At 42.7% G+C, this 12,219-nt stretch overlaps 1 protein-coding gene across 1 annotated transcript in view; it reads left to right on the top strand.

Moving 5' to 3' along the window:
• The window catches only part of LOC137369108 (solute carrier organic anion transporter family member 3A1-like), a 395,526-nt gene that overhangs the window by 313,328 nt on the left and 69,979 nt on the right, over positions 1-12,219 (top strand). Inside the window, exon 5 of the mRNA XM_068029763.1 lies at positions 7,030-7,194. Within this exon, the coding sequence (XP_067885864.1) occupies positions 7,030-7,194 (165 nt within the window). The remainder of the gene's footprint in view (positions 1-7,029; positions 7,195-12,219) is intronic.

Below are 12,219 nucleotides of genomic sequence, written 5' to 3'. Positions count from 1 at the left end.
GACCTGAGGCCTCATGGCCCCCATGGCAGTCCCTACCCGGAGCTGTCAAGGTCTCCGTCGCCCTGAACTTCTATGCAACCAGGTCGTTTCAGGGATCGACTGTGGACCTAGGTGGCATTGCGCAGTCGGCATCTTATTACACCACCAGGCAGGTCACAGATGCCCTTTTCAAGAGGGCAGGGTCTACATTCACTTTGACACAGATGGATCTGTGCTGGCACAGAGGACATTGGGTTCAGCCTCCATCACTGACTTCCCCAAGTGCAGGACATCATCGCTTGAACCTATGTGGCCATCAAGACACCCAGCAACCGACCAGTGAGATCCATCAACAGGAAGGACATAGGTTGTTGCTGGGTAGATTATGTAAGTAGACTGTAAGCATCATTATCGGATGTGATGTCACAGATTGTACAGCACCTTGTGTGAGGAGTATTGTAGCGGAAGCCATAGATGCAAGCTGTTTGTAAATAAACTCCAGTTACCTTAACCCATAAACTAATATCTTTATTCAGTGCAAAGAGTGTAGTAACCCAGCTATTACAGTACAGGTCAACAGATCAAGTTGAATGGTGCAAACAGCTCAAGGGGCTGAATGGCCTACTCCTGTTCCTGTGAGGCAAACAACTAAGTAGTGCTTACAAAAACACATTTTGTTTTCATCTATTCCCTCTAAGTATGTTGTGAAGTGGGCATAAGGAGGTTGCAGACTGATATAGATAGGTTGAGTGAGTGGGCAAAAATCTGGCAGATGGAGTATAATGTGGGAAAATGTGAAAAGTTGTTCACTTTGGCAGGAAGAATAAAAAAGCAGATTATTACTTAAACGGAGAACAACTGCAGAATTCCGAGGTGCAGAGGGCTCTAGGTGTTCTAGTGCATGAGTCACAAAAGGTTATTACGCAGATACAGCAAGTCATAAAGAAGGCTAATGGAATGCTATCCTTTATTATGAGAGGAATTGAAAAAATGAAGTAAGGATGTGATGCTTCAGTTATACAGGGCATTGGTGAGATTACATTTTGAATATTGTGTGCAGTTTTGGTCTCCTTATTTAAGGAAGGATGTAAATGCGTTGGAGGCAGTTCAGAGGAAGTTTACTGGATTGATACCTGGAATGAGTGGGTTGTCATATGAGGAAAGGTTGGACAGACTGGGCTTGTTTTCACTGGAGTTTAGAAGAGTGAAGGGAGACTTGATTAAAGTTTATAAGATCCTGAATGATCTTGACAAGGTGGATGTGGAAAGTTATGTTTCCTCTTGTGGGTGAGTCCAGAACTAGGGGACACTGTTTTAAAATTAGAGGTCTCTCTTTTAGGACAGAGATGAGGAGAATTTTTTTTTCTCAGAAGGTTGTGCGACTTTGGAACTCTGCCTCAGAAGGTGGTGGAGGCGGGGTCATTTAATATTTTTAAGACGGAGGTAGATAGATTCTTGTTAGGCAAGGGAATCAAAGGTTATCGGGGGTAGTTGGGAGTGTGGAATTTGAGACACAAACAGATCAGCCCTGATCTTATTGAATGGTGGAGTAGGCTGAGTAGGCTAGAGGGGCCGAATGGCCTACTTCAGCTCCTGATTTGTATGTTCATATGTATCTCAGTGCTTGTGAAGGCAGTGACTCTTGAAGTGTTTCCAGTAGCAATTGGCAACTGTTTGTACCTCACCCATTAGGCCATTCATCAAATGTAAGCCTTGACAGTGAATATCATCAGGCATTTCAACAGTTACAGGGATCAAAAAATATTCAAAATACATGAAAAACTGGTTCAACCATTCCACATATATTAAATTCAGAAACAAAAATGAAGGACTAAGACCCAAAGGACAGCTTGGATCTACCTCTGGGTATATAAAATTTGTCAGGGACAGTAAAGCATGGTGCAAATGTCCCCAATAAGAATACTTTGGATTATTTTTGGTCTTTTATTGATATTTCACACAATGATTAATTCAATGTTATCAGATCTCTATGTATAAATCTTCACCCCACCCACATTTGGATAAGTGCTCAATGTTTAATTAAATATTCCTCCAGTATTTTTTTCTAAATAAGTATTACATGTCCTACTGTATCATAAACTGACCTTGCCATTTTTTACCCAGATGAGTCGCATGGCATTTTGCATCGTCTTCCTTTAGCTAGGAGGGTATAATATTCTGGGCTATGGCCATCTTTAGTATCCTGTCAATTCATTCTGTAAATGGCCTACAGTAGCCACATATCCAGCAGAAGTCAATAATAGTCTGGTTAACCTACCACCCCTTAGAAATAGATCACATTTCGCTTCCATATGTCAAACAAACCAAACCAAAACTAAGAAAAATATCTCCATTAAGGCTAAGTTTGAGTGGCAAGCAGTCCATGGAGTTGAACTCTTGCCCTTTTAAGTGCAGACTGCTCTAGCTATCAAGCCAGTTCAGGAAAGCTGGTCAATGCAAAAACCCTTTTCTCTTTCCTGGAAGGCTAATGCATAAACATTCCTCTGGTAGCATGTGACCACATTCCAACCAATATAAGCATGTCTTGGCTTTTCATTTTCCAACGACATTGATGAACAAGTGTTAAAAAGAAAAGGTTTTCTGTGTCCCTATCAAAACTGTTGTGCAGACATTTTTGATATGGGCCAGGCACCATAACACAGGGTGTGCATCTTATATCTGTATAAATATATTTGTTTAAATATGAAGTGTTCATGGAGCGATCTGATAACATTAAACTGATTGTTGCCTTAAATATGAGCATATATGTCTTCAATAAATGCAGAATTGGTACAAACCTGATTGCATTGTTTGGATTTCACTAAAAGGAAAGTGATACAAGGTTTATACTGCCTTTTTTAAGTATTGCAAGTATTTTTTTTAAAAAAAGGATTTGCATGGTGATAAAATCATAATAGTGGGAAATTTCCTTTGTTAGCTCAGAGTAACAGAATAGTTCTTTATAAATGTGTTTCTGCTATTTTGTACAATATACAGAGGAAATCGTCCCCTTAGTTTGGGTGTCTTCACTTGAGGATAGTTGAACTGCATGTGAATCAGTATGAATGCAGTGAAACCTCCCAATGTGCTCCTGCTTTACTTTGGCTACAAGCATTATTGATTACGCCAGTGAAATGCCTATCTGTTAATTTGTTTACTGTGCTCAGCCACTATTTATCAAAGGTTAATTCTTTACTTAATGATGCCTCAGAAACATTAATATTCATTTCTGCAGTCTTCAGTAAATGATATTCTTATCATGGACTGAAGTTACAAAATATATTGATTAACAATGGCAATAAAAATGCATAGATGTGCACTGTTGAGTGTGATGGAAAACCCACATGCCAAATGGAAAATATTAATTTCATTGTATTGAACTCTGCCTGACACCTTTTCACTGGACATTATTATAAATAACTTTTAAAAAGCAGAACCGAACAGCTAAAGGTGGCCACACACAATTTGCATATGAGAAGTCAAAGGCCGGCTGGGAGACAGAGCTGATTACCCAGTCTAGCCAGAACAATAGGGGTATGCACTGATTCAATTACCTAGAATGGTTTTTGTCAATATTGGTCTTCAACAGCAACAACACCCACTGACTTTGAAAGAGCCAATCCCCCTCCCCCCACCAAGTATGTCTGAAGAACTTTGAATTTCAAAAAAACCTTCCAGAAACTTCTGCTTCAAACAAAGAGATGGTCGCATGACATACCTGCCTGTGTAACTCTGAGTTTGTGAATTGTACCTTTGAAGGCAGACAGTAACTGAACTCCAAGGAAGAAAGCACCTCTCTCTCTCCAGCAAAGTCCCAGGGAAGCCTCGGTGATAGCTAGTAAGCCTCAAGACTGCAGATCCTTACAGGCAACGACTAGGGGATACGGATACATACCCTCTCCTGCCTTCCATTCCCAGAGAAGCAAGCCTGAATTGTGCACGTGGCCCAGCGAGAACTTAAAGACTTTAACTTCAACTAAGGACACTGAAACTCAGTATTTGAATTCCATTTATTACAGACTTTACTTCAACCTTCCAACTGTTTTTCCCCCTCTGTATCTATGTGTGTGTGTGTGTGTGTGTGCGTGTGTGCGCACGTGCCTCTTGTATGAATGTGTGTGGATGCGTCGCGTATTTTAGTAATTTTAACTGCCTTACAGTGATAAGGTTAATAAACTTACATCTTGTTTAAACTTAAGAAAACTGTCTAATTGGTTCACTTACAATTATAATTAGAGGAACATGAGCAAGTGCTCACTGAGGTGGTAAACTAAATCACTGTGTTAAAAGAATAAACCCTGTTGTGGTCAAACCAGAAAAGGGGCAAAAGGGGAGCCTGAGACCCGTTCCTCACCTGGTGGTAACATTTGATTTAAATTCATATGATTAGAAATCTTTTGAACATATTTAGCAGAGTTGCAATAATGCACACCAGTCTTTAAAAAAAAAAGTAGTGTGTGTAGCCTTATCCTTTCAATGTTGGATAATGAGGCAATATTTTTCACTATCAGAGGATCTGACAAATAGAAACATGGAGGTAGTTTTTACTGCTACCTCCAAAGGTCGCTGCACCTCGTGGCAATGTAAATGTTACTGTCGACAATCTTTTGTGGCCACTAGTGAGCTGACTGTCTTAGCCCATTGCAAATGCCATGTTTTGGTATTTTTTCTCACTCCCTCTGCTGGCTTTCTTCAGACAATGGAGCAAATATGATGATCTGGAAATAAAACTACAAACTGCAATTTTAAGGATAGCAGTGACAACTTTCATTTATACTGCACCTTTAACATAGTAAGATATCCCAAGACGCTTCACAGGAGTGTAATCAGACAAAAATTGAGACCATGTCAAAGGAGGATACATTAGTCTGGGCATCGGTGTTTTGGAAGAGCTGAAATTTACAACAAAGTGTCGATACTTTCAAGTCATTTTGATGTAGAATCCGGACCAACACAAAGTAGGATTTATTCAACAGCATTAAGAATTATGGTAGCAGAAATCAGATTATAATTACAATAACTGGTGAATAATTTAAAAAGTAACGAAATACTCCTTAAATCTATGACATTGAATATTTTATCATACTCTGAGAAAACTATATGAATTATAATTGAGATTTATGAATTCAAGAAAAGCCAAGGAAGAGAAAAAAAGACTGTTGTTCACCTAAGCTTCTCCCTCTAGTACCTTTGAGAAGAGGTATTTTATATGTAAATTATCAGTCCTGTTTACATCTTCACAATCTCTCGCCCTGCTGTGCTATTTGCATAAGAGAATTGATCCAGAGCAGGAAATGATTAAAGTGCATTATTGCTTGAGTGGTGGAATCTTTGGACAGGGTCAACTCCTGGCAACAGTCTCTCCCTAAACAAGGCAGTAGTTATACTACCATGTCAATCACAGTGGAATATTAGCATGGCAGCTCGTTTTTAAAGCAACAATAATTAAATAAGGAACAGTCACAATCAGCAATGCAATGATAGCAACATCTCACTGTTTTCACTTTGTGAATGAAGTAAATGTTCCTGCCCCTTCAGGACTTGATGATCACTTTACTTTGGCCAGCTGTCTCTTTACTATGAATAACCCTGTTTCTTTGGACTTTACTATTCCAAGTGTGGTATCTGGACATTAACCAGGAGAAACAAGATACCTTTTTGGTGTCAAAGAGAATTGGCTTGTGACAAAATCAGCAACATGGCACCAACTGTCAGACAAATTAAGAAAGCATAAATAAATAGAATAAAAGGCAGAAATAAATGGAGAGATAAACATTGATGATGCCTGAAAACAGGCAGGTTCTGTTTATTCTGGCTTTGATGACACAGTTATATTGCAGAAGTGATTTTGTAGTTGTCTTGACCACGTATGGCAGTGTCCATTGCAGTGCTGTAAGATAAATGAAAAGATTTTGCTCATTCCAAAGGTATAGACACCCACAAGAATAGATGACTCTCCCAGACCCCTCTGGAAGTGTGTGCACAAGAGTGCCATCATAAATGGCTGGCTCTGGCAATGTTGACTGCCAGTTTTTTCTGGCCATGGGAAGGTCAGCAATGCATTTTACCCAAAGCTAGCCAGTATAGTTCTTTCAAAGCGGTTAGGAAATCAGAAGTGCCATGAATTGGGTATGCATGTTTCTCTACACCTGAATTTCCAACCTGCTCTCCATCCAATGAGTCTATTCACAGGAATGGTTTTTCTGAAAATGAACTCCACAATTTGGAGTAGTTTCATTTGCAAGTGATAAGTATTAATTTACAAGTCGTATTATGGAGAAAGATTCTAGGTCAAAGCTGCCTTTAATTTTTGTGGTTGTAGATGATTGGGATGGGTGACCCAATAGTATGCTGTCAAGTTAATGCTTTGTAACATGAAGTGCTGGATGTGGTGTCTGCTTCTGTGTGACACCATTTCCAGTAACTTTCCCTTATAGCAGATTGATAGTGTAGTATTTCCAACTGGAAATTTTAAATTAGCCTGAAGCAAACTCAAATGACAGTACCCAGTATAAACATAGCCTATCCACAATAAAGGTGATAAAATAATTTTAAACTGTGGAGAGGAATTGTAACCACAGGGAGCCAGGACTTGCAAGACTTGTTACCATTACTGGTAAGTCTTGATTTTGAAATGTCAAGAATGCCACTTTTCCACATTTGACTTTAACAATGAATGAATAATGTGCTAGGAATGTTCCCAAAAAGTAGATGGGCTGTCAACATGAGATTTTGGACCACAAAACAGTTTTTGTTTTATTGCGATGGTAGTACTGAACTTGAGTATTGTGAGGTTGCAGTGGGTTCCTTAAAGCCACCTCTTATAGAACTCATTGAGACCCAATAAATTATTTTCTTTTCCAATGCAGTAGAAATTCATGATCACAGTGGAAATTAATTCTTGCATTAGAGAAAATAAATTCACAAGTGACTCTCAGTGGAAATTCTTTGTATTCTGGCGCCATCTACTGTTTGCAGTTTTAAAATGGATTTTAATTGGGTTTGAAACCATGTTTTCCTTTCAAAATTAACTTTGCTAATTTTTTTCAGCAATTCCACAAGTAACTAAGCAGCTGCTGATGAATCCAGTCTTCACTTGCGTCGTGCTGTCTGCCTGCATGGAGGTCGCAGCCATCAGTGGGTTCGCTGCTTTTCTGGGCAAGTATTTGGAAAGGCAGTTTGGTCTCAGTGCCTCGTACGCCAACCAGTTCATAGGTAAGATAATTTATAGTGACTCGTTTACCCTCTGATTTGTATTGTCATTGTCTGGAGGCTGAAATTAATGAGTACTTGCTGGCCTTTTGGTGCACAGACCCCTATGTAGTATGTACAGAGACATCTGCAATTGCTTTAGGGGGTAGAAATTTACAATGATATAATACATAGTACATACTACACTGTTATTCCTATCCTGAGTGGCGTGAAACAGGGCTGTGTGCTACACTGTTTGGGATCTTCTTCTCACTGCTGCTCTCACATGCGTTCAAGTCTTCAGAAGAAGGAATTTTCCTCCACACAAGATCAGGTGGCAGGTTGTTCAACCTTGCCCGTCTAAGAGTGAAGACCAAAGTACGGAAAGTCCTCATCAGGGAACTCCTCTTTGCTGATGATGCTGCATCAACATCTCACACTGAAGAGTGTCTGCAGAGACTCATCGACAGGATTGCGGCTGCCTGCAAAGAATTTGGCCTAACCATCAGCCTCAAGAAAACAAACATCATGGGACAGGACATCAGAAATGCTCCACCCATCAATATCGGCGACCTTGCTCTGGAAGTGGTTCAAGAGTTCACCTACCTGGGCTCAACTATCACCAGTAACCTGTCTCTCGATGCAGAAATCAACAAGTGCATGGGAAAGGCGTCTGCTGCTATGTCCAGACTGGTCAAGAAGGTGTGGGAAAATGGCGCACTGACACGGAACACAAAAATCCAAGTTTTTCAAGCCTGTTTCCTCAGTGCCTTGCTCTACGGCAGCAAGGCATGGCAACATATGTCAGCCAAGAGCGACGTCTCAATTCATTCCATCCTCGCTGCCTTCGGAGAATCCTTGGCATCAGGTGGCAGGACCATATCTCTAACACAGAAGTCCTCGAGGCGGCCAACATCCCCAGTATATATGCCTACTGAGTCAGCGGCGCTTGAGATGGCTTGGCCATGTGAGCCGCATGGAAGATGGCAGGATTCCCAAGGACACATTGTACAGCGAGCTCGTCACTGGTATCAGACCCACCGGCCGTCCATGTCTCCGCTTTAAAGATGTCTGCAAACGCGACATGAAGTCCTGTGACATTGATCACAAGTCGTGGGAGTCAGTTGCCAGTGATCGTCAGAGCTGGCGGGCAGCCATAAAGGCAGGGCTAAAGTGTGGCGAGTCGAAGAGACTTAGCAGTTGGCAGGAAAAAAGACAGAAGCGCAAGGGGAGAGCCAACTGTGTAACAGCCCCGACAACCAATTTTATCTGCAGTACCTGTGGAAAAGTCTGTCACTCTAGAATTGGCCTTTATAGCCACTCCAGGCACTGCTTCACAAACCATTGACCACCTCCAGGCTCTTACCCATTGTCTCTCGAGACAAGGAGGCCAAAGAAGAAGAAGAAGACTACACTGTTACAAAGGCAATATATTAATATGTATGGTACAGTGTACTTGGAGTTAAAGGTGCTGCGCCTTTGACTCCCCACATGGTGACTTCCCAATTAAAAGAAAGTGCATTCCACCTGCCAGAACTGATCTCACCTGGACCTGCAGGCTCTGGCAATCTGCATAGGTTGAATGCACCCAAACCAGGGTGAAATAACTTGGGATAAGTTAAAAGCACTTGTCTATGGAGGAGTTGAGGAAAATGGCTGAGCAGTGTGGGATCACTGTACGTGGCAAGGCTAGGAAGCCTGAACTCCTATGGCTACTGGCCAACCATTTTTCCCTTGAATCTGAAGAAGCAGAAACAGGGTTAGAAGTAGACTCTGAGAGGGTATTGCTAGAAAAGATACAAATGGAACACAGGAACCTTGAATTTGAGGATAGAGAAAAAGAGAGGGTTTGGAGAGAGAGGAAGTGCCTTCCAGAAGGAATGTGAAGAAAAAGAGAGAGGATAGAGAGAAAGCAAGAGAGGAGAGAGAGAGAAGGAAAGAGACTTCCAGAAGGAATGCGAAAAGAGAGAGCTAAGGCAGCTTGAGTTAACTAGGGGGCGACAGAGTAACCCCAGTGAAAGCTTGGTCAATATGGAGGCGTGTAATTCAGGGCTGGGTACAGAATTGTTAAAACTCACCCAGCTGATCCCAAAATTCAGTGAGGGAGACGTGGAAGCAGTTTTTGTGTCTTTTGAACAACTGGCAAGGCATTTAAAGTGGCCAGTTGAGGCTTGGACTCTCTTGCTGCAAAGTAAGCTAACCGGAAAAGCCCATGAGGTTTATTCCATGTTGCCAAATCAGAGTTCATCCAGTTATGAACTGATAAAAAATGCTATCCTCGGGGCATATGAATTAGTACCGGAAGCCTATCGCCAAAAGTTTAGAACCCTCAAGAATCAAGCTGATCAAACTTACCTGGAGTTTGAGAGGAATAAGCGGCTGGTTTTTGACCAGTGGTTGAGGGCTCGTACGCAGCTCACCTATGAAAATTTCAGAGAAGTAATTTTGTGAGAGGAATTTAAAAATTCTCTCCCATTCTCCATAAAGACACTTGTAGAGGAACAAAAGGTTCATCAAGCCCGGCAGGCAGCAGTCCTGGCCGATGAGTTTGTCCTTATTTATAAGTCACTTTCCCAGGGGAGAACCTTTCCCAATCACCCCCACAAATCTGAAAAGGACAGAGGGTGGGAAGGTGATAGAAGCCTAAGCAGTCCTGGGAGGGAAAGAAAAGCAGAAGACACAGGGGCCCTCCTCCAGCCAAAAAGGAAGCTGCTGTAAGTAGGAGTGAGACCCAGAGACCTGTGTGCTTCCATTGTAATCAAGCAGGGCATTGAAGAGCTGACTGCTGGAACCTAAAGGGAAAACCTGTGGGCTTAATCAGGGCACACCCACTAAGTGAAGAAGGGAACCTGAAGGAAAGTACAGCAGAACAAGCTGTGGCTTTAACTGTAATAAGAGTGAGACCCAGGAAGCTTATGGCTGCAAGTGCAGGAACATTTAATAGGATTCCTGAAGGTTATCAGGGTTTTATGTCTGAAGGGAGAGTAACCCCATATCCTTTGAGTGGGGCAAGCAAACCCATAGTAATCCTCAGGGACACAGGGGCCACTAGATCCCTTTTATTAGGAAAAGGTCTGACTTTTCCCTCAGAGAGTGCAGTGAACACCAGAATGGTAGAGAATTGTGTTGGAGGGCAGTATTTGCCTGTACCTGTACACCGGATGCACTTGGAGTGCGACCTAGTTTTGGGACCGGTGATGGTAGGGATTGTCCCTAGTTTGCTTGTGGATGGGGTTGACCTGCTCCTAGGTAATGATCTGGCAGGGATGAAGGTGGTAGCTTCTCCAGTAGTAAAAGAAAGACTGCAGGAGGTCAGAGAGACAGGGCAGTGGCAGGAGACGGTCCCCTGCAGTTTCCCTAAATGTGTAATGAGTGAGGCCATGATCAAACCAGATCCCCCAGAGGAGACTGAATTGGCAGTGCAGACAGATGACCATGAGGCCTGTCTGTCTGAGACTTTCTTAAAAGACCCAGGGAATGAGTTAAATGGATCTTCCCTCGCTGAGGCTCAGCGAGCTGACGCAATATTGAGAGAGTTGGCACAGGCTGCCCAGTCTGAAATTGAAGCAGAGGGAGTCCCTGATTGCTACTATTTAAAGAATGAAGTACTGATGAGGAAATGGAGTTCTCCTCACAGACCTGAGAGCAAGGAGTAGACAGTGGTTCACCAGTTAATGGTGCTGCAGAGGTACCTGAGAGAAATAATAAGAATGGTCCATGAGTCTACAGTGGCTGTACATGTCGGTGTACGAAAAACCAAAGCCCACATAAGACAACAGTTTGACTGGCCAAAACTCCACAAAGATGTGGAGGAGGTACTGTAGGAGTTGCCACATGTGCCTGTTTGAGGGAAACCCCAACCTACAGTGAAATCTGCACCACTAAGTCCTGTATCAGTGTTTGGACGACCCTTCAGCAGAGTGCTGGTGAACTGTAGGGACTCCTGCTGAGAACAAAAGGGAACAGGCAGGCACAAGGCTGGCAACAGGTTAGAAAGGAATGGGGAAAAAGGGACCGAGAGGGCAGGTGAAAAGAAGTCCGGGAAGAATCCCGGATGAAAACCCCTATTGTCGGTTTAGTTTAGAGATACAGCACTGAAACAGGCCCTTCGGCCCACCGAGTCTGTGCCGACCATCAACCACCCATTTATACTAATCCTACACTAATTCCATATTCCTACCACATCCCCACCTATCCCTATATTTTCCCTACCACCTACCTATACTAGGGGCAATTGCTAATGGCCAATTTACCTATCAACCTGCAAGTCTTTGGCATGTGGGAGGAAACCGGAGCACCCGGAGGAAACCCACACAGACACAGGGAGAACTTGCAAACTCCACACAGGCAGTACCCGGAATTGAACCCGGGTCGCTGGAGCTGTGAGGCTGCGGTGCTAACCACTGCGCCAACCCCAAAATATTTGAACAGTTGGACTCCACATCCTCCTATGTAAATGCACAATCTGGGCAAATACATGCAAGCAGGAGTGTCCCAGAGGACAAAGGGAAGACTAGCAAAGAATCCTCCTCCACAGTCAGGAAAAAAGGGAACCAGCCTCCCCTAAGGTGAAAAGCCCTTGCATGACTCATCAAAGCACCGAAAGAGAGTTCAGAGTGGAACTGCCTACTGCCGCCACCGCTGAGCAGAACTCCAGGCTAATTAAATCGAACCCTTCCCCTGCAGACCTCAACAAGAACAAAGACACCCTAGGCAGTCATGGAAACGTGCAGACTGAAAAACTTCCCCAAAACCACATGTTTATTGGGATGCCAAAAAGGTCAATTTAAAGCAGCACTGCTACCAAGAAAAGACAGGCTGTAACAATTGTTAGGATTTTGAATGAATGAGAGAGATGCATGTGTGTTTTCCTGTCCTTATCTTCTCTCTAGTCCCTTTTAATGAAATGCTCTTTTAAAAAAATCGCGTTTCATTCTGCAGGGTGTGGAGGTGTCATGCATACCCCCATCTGCCAAGAAAGAGGCATTTTAATTTTGTCATGTGAACATTGATCTTAAACTGTTGCTGGAGTGAAGAAATGACTTGTTA

Source organism: Heterodontus francisci, chromosome 4, assembly GCF_036365525.1.
Source record: "Heterodontus francisci isolate sHetFra1 chromosome 4, sHetFra1.hap1, whole genome shotgun sequence".
NCBI lineage: Eukaryota > Metazoa > Chordata > Chondrichthyes > Heterodontiformes > Heterodontidae > Heterodontus > Heterodontus francisci.
This window is presented reverse-complemented; position numbering and strand designations above follow the sequence as displayed.